This window comes from Oculina patagonica, chromosome 1, assembly GCF_052425735.1.
Source record: "Oculina patagonica isolate OP01 chromosome 1, crgOcupat, whole genome shotgun sequence".
NCBI classification, from domain to species: Eukaryota; Metazoa; Cnidaria; class Anthozoa; order Scleractinia; family Oculinidae; genus Oculina; species Oculina patagonica.
Genome location: NC_135758.1, coordinates 29263782 through 29272594, shown reverse-complemented (window position 1 = coordinate 29272594; position 8813 = coordinate 29263782). Strand labels below are relative to the sequence as shown.

Below are 8813 nucleotides of genomic sequence, written 5' to 3'. Positions count from 1 at the left end.
CATATCTTCCAATCGCTAATAAATTTCGCGCCTAAGATTTTTTTTTAGTTTCAACTAATTTTAGAGGAAAAAATGATTGGTATCTATAATTATAAGTTAGTCATCCTCGAGAAATCTCGATAAAATATTTACGCGGAACAACAGGAAATCATCGTTAAGAACTCGACTGTTCAAGTCTGCAAGAGTTTTCTAAGATTCGAGAATGGGATTCAAGTTTACTGGCCATTAGAAGAAAGGGGTGGATTGTAATTTCACTTACACTGTTTTCTGGTTAGAACTGCAAATATTTGAAACTTCTTTCCTTACAACTGATGGGTTATATACCTTTTATCTGAGCTAACACAAACAGCTAAATTTCTGTGAATTAAAATTTCCGTGCGATTTTAGAACCAATGTCAACAAAATCACCACTTGTTTAAGTAGTATATTTGGTTACAGGAGATTAAAATGTCATGTTTATACAAATGACATGATTTGAAGAAAATTGACAACAAATGAGAAAATTTGGAAATTGAGTTTTCGATGTTGATAAAAGCTCCCTTCGTCCGGAAATAATGGAAAATAACAAATCAGATATTACCCTCGAGTAATCAGATATAAATTTGATACTTCTTGATATAAAAGTAATTTATGTTACTAAAATTTCTCTCGGGAAGGGTAATTAAAAGATGCTGAACAATTTCGTTAAAATTATGTGGAGCTATAAGAAAAGTGATCGCAAAATCTCACTAAAAACCGCGATAACGTGTAAATGGTGTACAATCCGAACCGAATCAACATTTTATATACATTGTTTATTCGAGGTGTAAATGGTTAACCTCATGATCGCAAATAAAAATTTACCACAAAAAACTAAATTCAACAGCACATTCATTGAAAGGCAAGCACGCAGAAGAAGTTGAAATAAGAAAGATAATAAAACGGGAGGCAATTCCCACATACAAACGTTGCAAAATAGAATGGTGGGGAAATGGACAGTCCCCTCCCTTCCCCCACCCCCATAACATGCAGACACGCACGCACGCAGACCGAGGTTTTCCAAGTCAGTTTTAAGTCAATGTTTTGAACTATTTTTTTATTAAATGCTAATGGGTTTTAAGACCATAACATATCTTCTAATCGCTTATTAATTTGAGCCTAAGGTTTTTTTAGATTCAACTAATGTTAGGGGAAAAAATGATTAGTATCTATAATTATAAGTTAGTCATCCTCGAGAAATCTCGAAAACATATTTACGCGGAACAATAGGAAATCATCGTTAAGAACTCGGCTGTTCACTTTAAGGGTTGCAGCCTAATGTAAAGAGCGGGCTGATCTTACACGTAAAGTCGTCTTCAAGCATTATTTAGGATTCGAGAATGGAATTCAAGTTCACTGGCTGTTAGAAGGAAGGGGTGGATTACAATGTCACTTACTCTGTTTTCTGGGTTTAATTGCATTCGAAACTACTTCCCTAGCAACTAATGGGCTATACACCAATAACACGTCATCGCGGTTTTTAGCGAGTTTTCGCGATCGTTTTTCTTATAGCTTCACATAGCTTTAACAAAATTAAAATTGTTTGGGATTTTTTAATTATACTTCTCGAGATATGTCTTAGTAACGTATTAAAGAATAGCAAGAACCGAGTCTTTGTTTTGCACTCGGTTTTTTTGCCGTAAGGGTTACAAACAAAGTTTCCGGGAAGCGTGGGACCGTGCATCCTCGGAGACCCAGGGGCAGTTAGTGGGGGCGACGTGCAGATTATCGGGACAACGGGATTTTCGGGCGAAAGTTTACAACATAGAGCGTAACAGCCCCTGGGCACTTTGTCTTACCGAACCAGTTCCAGAAGCGTTTGAACTCCTTCCTCTTGATTGGCCACAAAAATATTTTTGTGGCCAATCAGCGAGGTTGACCAGAAGAGCGACTCTGACGTCTTCTTACACGAAGTTGTTTTCCTCATAGACTCATCGTGAATGCTCTGCCCATCAATCGGATGCTATTACATGGAGAGTCTTAGAAAAAAATAAGCCTCAGACGACTGCCAGTTCTACACTGTTAGTTGCGCGCTTTTTAATAGTTATTCGAGTAAACAACAACTCTTATTATTTTTCTCGGTCGTTGCCCGACTTCTGGAACTTGCCACGGTCTGGGTACTTCACTGCACGGGCCACGCGTTAGCGAAGATATCGCTGTCGTCACCTATTGTTATTTTGTTGCCAGCTTGACAGTTAAAACAAAGGGTTTTTGTTTAATTTGTTGGATATTTAAATAACAAAAACAAAACTTATAAACAAGAGGTGCTCGCGTATAGCTTTAAAAACTTTTGGTTTCCTTGCGCTATGCTACATTTAACATATTCCTAGGCCTCGTTGTTTTGTTTTTGTTTTGCTTTTATCATCCGATGGACGGGCTTAACAACCACGTCGAGTCTATGAGGAAAACAACTTCGTGTAAGAAGACGTCAGAGTCGCTCTTCTGGTCAACCTCGCTGATTGGCCACAAAAATGTTTTTGTGGCCAATCAAGAGGAAGAAGTTCAAACGCTTCTGGAACTGGTTCGGTAAGACAAAGTGCCCAGGGGCTGTTACGCTCTACGTTGTAAACTTTCTCCCGAAAATCCCGTTGTCCCGATAAGCTGCCCGTCGCCCCCACTAACTGCCCCTGGGTCTCCGAGGATGGGGACCGTGATGCACAAATTTATCACAAGGAGATATTTGATATTGGCAAAGTATCATTTAATTTAGCTAAGGTTTCCTAAGATTAGCCATTAAGATTAGTCCTTAAATTACGGACAGAAATGTCAAAATAAGCACGAATTTTAACTTCGGCCCTAAAGCAGTATGAAGTGTTTCTGGCACCGATGTCGTTCTTTTTGTGTTTTTGCTAATCGCAACGTTAACTTTCATACTGTTACAATAATGTTAAAATAAATTGAGCCTTGACGGGGTAATATCTTATTTGTTATTTTCGATTATTTTCGTCCGGATGAAGGGAGTTTTTATCAACATCGAGAAACCAATTTCCTTATTAGTTGCCAATTTTTTTCAATCTAATTGTAAAAACATGACATTCTGTAGAATCTCCTGTTACCAAATATACTATCATTTTCTTAAAAAAGGTGGTGATTTTGTTGACATTGGTCTTAAAATTACACGGAAATTACAATTCATGGAAATTCAGCTCTGTTTGTGTTGCCTTATTTGCATGCAAAAGTTCGTCAGAGGAAGAAAATCCGACATTAAATACAGAAGTAAGTCAATTTGGTCGTATAACTTGTTTCGCCAAATGCTCGTATAAACGATTGTTTTTGTAGCTTCCTTAAATTAAAATGTCGCGAAATACGGATTTTCATGAGTTTTAGAAAATTAAGTGACTAATGTTCCAAAATTTACGTAAAATCGCTAAATTTTAGTGTCGCTAAATACGGATTTTTCAAAATCGCTAAATTAACATGTCGCCAACATTTCATTTAATAAGGTAGCTTCAATAGCTTCCATTGAAAAACTTTTATTTTGTTACATTTTATTCAAAAGCAAAAACAACACAATAGCAATATTTTTTTGAGATGCGGGGTATTTTAATTAAATCATATCGCCCGCTTTTGTTGTAACTATTATTTTGTCTGCCTCGTATTCAGATCTGTATTGAAATTCGTAGGCGCAAAAACGGGGTGAGAAAAACTTCAAGACGTGTGCCTAGTGACATCACCTTGACAAACTTCGCTTTGGTTATCATTGTTTACTTTTTTCGTTGGCCGTTTATTTGAAGCTTTAAGAGGGTCCTGAAGGGGTAAAATGGGAACTGGGATTTGCCCATTTTGACTGGGATTTGCCTATTGTTTCACTGGGAAAATGGGATTTGGGTCACTGGGACTGGGATTCAGAAACAAAAAATGGGAATGGGAAGAGTGTCAGTAAATGACTAAACATACATATTTTACGCTCTGTAATATTCTTTAAGATAGAATAGTTAAAACGCTGAAAACTCTGAAACAAAACCACTACACTGCACCATAATTATTTCCGTGTAAGTGATTAAGTTACTCAGCGGAACAGCTTTGGAGCATGGGCACAAATGGAATATTCAAAAGAAGTGATAGTAAGTTGTTGTCAGTCAGGGTAGTGGTAGGTAAGGGATAAAAATTTAACTTGATAGCTTTAGTTAAAGCTACTAAAAATTTCTAATTCTCTACAAAACAAGTGAACAAATGAAACTTTAGTGATGATCTCAACAGTATATGTGATAATTACTTGCAGAAATAAAAACATGATTTTGGATAGTCGTATAAAGGGATAAAACCCAGGAGCGAGAGGATAGAGTTCAGGATAACTTGTATGTGCATGCTCAAAACAAACCAATCAAAAACGACAGAGAAGTGTAGCATTTCTTACGTGTAATGTGCACTCTAGGGTAAAAATAGCTCGCTAAAATGAAAAATTCAACTATGCAACCAAAGTGCGCAATCTGCAAGAACAATTGTCGTAACCTTTGTCTAAAGTCATTGTATTGTTAAATATGTAATTGATGTAGCGCAAGCTAATTAAGGACGCAACATTCTAACATTAGTATAATGCGATGACATCATAAATGTAATTAACAGCTTTTAATACGACTTGCTAGTCAGAGGAAACGCCACTGAAACGCCACTGGGTAAATATATTTCTTTGGTTTTAACTATCATTCGCCTTTCACATAATAACACTGCTCTATCTGTAATTTAGATTTTGAACACTATACTCCATGCGATGGTTGTTGAATAAAAGGAGTTGTTTGAAACCGTGGATCGGACTTATTCTCTACTAGCAACACAGTCATAATTAAAAGAACAGGTACTAAATCTACAAATACTAAATTTTTGAATTTATCATCTGTAGGCGTGCATGTCCAAAGGTTCTGTGGAATATGGTTTGGTTTCCCCCCTTTTTAAGGGGGGGGGGGGAGGGTGGGACGACGGATTTCCGAGCATGCGCATGCAAGTTATTTCTGGACTGGCACTCCTGCGCCTGGGTTAATCCCCTATATAGGGCACCGAAGGGAAAAATCAGGGAGTGGACTACATTAAAGACAATCAAAACAACAATGACATAATGCGCTTGAGACCAGATTTTCCACGCACTGGGAATTTCACTGCTGGGACTGGGATTTAGACAAAAAATAGGCTGGGAAATGGGATTTGGGCAAAATTTAGGCTGGGAAATGGGATTTGGTACCCCCCCCTTCAGGACCCTCCTTTAACACACTTCCACCTCAAACTGCGCTGCAAATGTTTCCGTCTTTGAAGCACGTACTATCAATAATGCTCGACCAAAAAACCGTGTCACGTATTTACGATTTTATATACTACCCTGGGGGTTTAACTCAATCAATTTTCATAATGCGTGTATAAAAAAGTGAAAGAAAAAGACTTCAATTAGAAATAAGTCGAGTACTGTTGTACCAAATAAACTGGGAAAAACAATAGACTTACAAATATATTGAAACCGGGAGTAAATTGGCTGCAGTTGATTTGATCAAGAAAAGATGTATTTCAGGTGAGTGTTTAGTACAAACAAGCGAAAACAAAACGACGTGGTTTAAAAAAACAATTCATCGCTTTTATTTTTGTACTAGACGATGTATCAAAGTAGTTTTTTAAATTTATACATGGAATACACAAATCTTTTTTTGCTAGCGGCAATATTCAAGAATTTACAGCTGCTGCTCTAAAAGTCTGCGGCGAAGGCGTCATTTGCGTCGATGTCGTTTCGCCAGTAGTTCCATTCCTATCGTAACCAGCAGCTAATTCGTCCAGACTTCGAGTGAATATGACACGGACATTTTCGTGTCGTTGTCGAGTTGATTTGCTGTGGCGATACCACGGTACCCGCGTCAAGCACACTGCGTGAGTTCTGATCCACACGCGTAAAGCTTGTCTGAAATCGCGTTTGCAAAACGCGCTGAAAATTGGATTGGACACAGGAGGGACGAAACGCATGAAAATGACCAAGCAGAATTGCCAAGAACGAGCGGGAATAATTTGGACACCAATGTAGTCTTGCAGCATAATCAGATAAAAAGGCAACCAACAGGCAGTGAACACAATCAGCATCGAAATCACTATGATTGTTCCTCGCAAGTCGTGCGCGATCGAGTTAACGGGTTCGTCGCCCAAGTTGGCACGGCGCGCACGCGACGCGAAAACCAGGCGGAGAGACACGACGAGTATGTGGCTATAGCTGCACAACATGGAAAGCAGAGGCAATGCGAAGAAAACCACGAGTAAAATAAACATGTACACTTCGTTTTCGCGTCGCAAATGTTTATTGACGTCGAACCAAGCCATCTCTACTGTCGACACTGCCACGGAGATTATCCAAACCGCAATGATTGCGCACCCGACGCGAGGTTTAGTCACGAGCGTGTGGTAGCGCATAGAATACGTTATCATAGCATAGCGGTCGCAGGCGACTAAGACGAAGTGGAGCACTGTTGAGACGGCTGTAAAACGCATGAACAGGACGGACGACATGCACAGCATTAGCTTCCTGATGATGGAACAACTAAAAAGGAGTGGAACACCTACAAGTCCTGTCAGCAAGTCCGATACGGCCAGTGAAGCAAGGATGATATTGCTTAATGTCCGTAAACTCTCTTTCCAGCACATTAGAGCTATTACGACACTGTTGGAGGCGATGGTTAGCGCGCAGAATGCGAGAAATGGTCCGTGTACAAGCCACGTAAATCTTCCGTCGCATAGAGACCCCTGGTGATGTTGGGAGGACTTGTTACTTGAGAAACTCTCGTTGCAAACGGACGTAGTATTCATGTTTCTTCTTTTTTTCACTCGGTAAAATCCACTGTTATTGCCCTGATCAGTGTGTGTATACAGAAATTCTTATCTGCCACCACAGTTTAAATAGACAGGATGTAACTATTCAAATCATGTACCGTGTGCGTTGCTAATCAAAGACGTCGTCGATTATAGGTTGCGACGGTGCAGCAAATTGCTAGTCTGAAATAAATCGATCTTTTTGAATGGAAGTCAGTGTGCTTCTGTGCTTATTTAGAGATCAAACGATAAAAATCGTCATGTAAATAGCACGATTTTTGGCACCAGTTACCGAGTTGGGAGTTTACGACGTGACCTCCGTCGAATACAAATTTTGCATTTGAAGTTCAGTTGTCTATGAACAACTGACCGCTGGCTGCTCTGCATATCCGCTTCCTATGAACAATGTGCAATAATTGAGGCCCCTCCCACACCGGTGCCGAGAAAGCGAGCGCTAATGGCAACGCGCTAATATAAGTTTGCAGTTCGTTTAATGGTTCGTTAAAACGTTCACAAAGCCAAAATAAAATAATGCAACGATGGTCATTGTTCGCGTGCGAGAAGCAAACTAAAGAATCATTAGTGGAACATTCTTAATTGGGAGGTGTTCGTTTTCATAGAAATAGACAGTATGAAAAAGATTAGAGTAGGCTAAAATGTAGACCTGTCAAAAATGAAGATATTCAGTTTCTGGCATTAAATTTTCCCACTCAAGTTGCAATGCTTTAAAATTTCGCCAGTGAGTTTCATCATGATTGAAAAAGTAAATAGGTATATTTATATCATCATCAATATCGCCTTTTATTTTTGCAATATGGTAGCAGGAAGTAGGCATCCGTTGATCAATTTAGTTTTGTGGGAGGAATAAGTGATTGTTTTTTTAATATTATTATTATTAAAATAAGAATACTTAGGGCGCTTTCCATTAGTCAGAACTGGCCAGTCAGACCAGTATATTCGAGAACAGAATTCCGTTATTAGTCAGATTTGTCCTGTCAAATCAGTCAATGCATAAATATTGTACACTATTGTGGTGGATTTGTGGGAAAATCTCGCGGAAAAGGCCCATTTAACATTGAAAACCACCGGACCGACCGGACAGTTTTGACAAATGTAAAGCCCCCTTAGTTTTTGTCATAAGTAGTGCGTGGCATCTGGACGAATCACGTGGTTTTCGCGTGGGAGGTAGCAGATGTTGTATATGGTTCATCCTCTTTTCTCTTGAGTTTAAAAAACCTCCCTGACAAAGTATATTATAAGAAACTATTACAGATTAAGGAGAGTCTATTTATGAAAAAGAAATAGACAAGTGTATTCGTAGCGAAGTGCTCTATTTCTTAAAGTGCATCGGTTTTGATACAACGAAGACATGTGAATAAACGTCAGTCAACATGCACAGAGTCGTATTTTTACACCTTCGCTTGTATTGTGGATTATTATCTTTTTCGGTGCAATTACCTTCGCGAGTCTGCAAATTCCCATCTCCCATTCGCGTCCTTGCAAAACTATGAAACCATTTTAAACTACATTAAAATAAAAACACAAATATCAACCAAACAAACGAAAAAAAAAACGTAAAACGAATTAAAAAAATCTCCGATGTTTTTTTTCTTTTTATATCGAAAATCCAGGCTTGATTCTTCGCTAGTGTGGAGCTTGTTTCTGTGTTAAGGTCCTTGAGTTCTAAGTATACTGTTAACAGAAAACTGTACGGCAAGTTGAACAGTAAAACTGGAATCGTAAGGAAATGTCGCAAAAGTGATGGTTTGAACCATGATAGCAAAGAAACTTCCTAAATCAGCTGTATCGTAGGTCCGCATAGCGTACTTAGAGCTCATTGCAATTAAACGGACGTATTTCCGCAAGAACGAATGTTTTATTTTTCAATAGAAGTCTCAATAGAGTGTGTTCATGGCGGCCATATTGGAGGAGTGAAACAATAGAATGATTTTCCTTCGGGAAAAAAATTAATTGTTATGCAAATATCTTTTATTGTTTTACTTCTCCAACATGGCCGCCAC

At 38.6% G+C, this 8813-nt stretch overlaps 1 protein-coding gene across 1 annotated transcript; it reads right to left on the bottom strand.

Annotated features, from left to right (window-relative positions):
• Positions 1 to 5379: 5379 nt before the first annotated feature.
• LOC144662940 (histamine H2 receptor-like) lies at positions 5380 to 6981 on the bottom strand. The gene has a single exon (XM_078523874.1). The coding sequence runs from the start codon at positions 6787 to 6789 to the stop codon at positions 5665 to 5667; it is 1125 nt and encodes a 374-aa protein (XP_078380000.1). The 5' UTR covers positions 6790 to 6981; the 3' UTR covers positions 5380 to 5664.
• Between the last annotated feature and the right edge of the window lie 1832 nt (positions 6982 to 8813).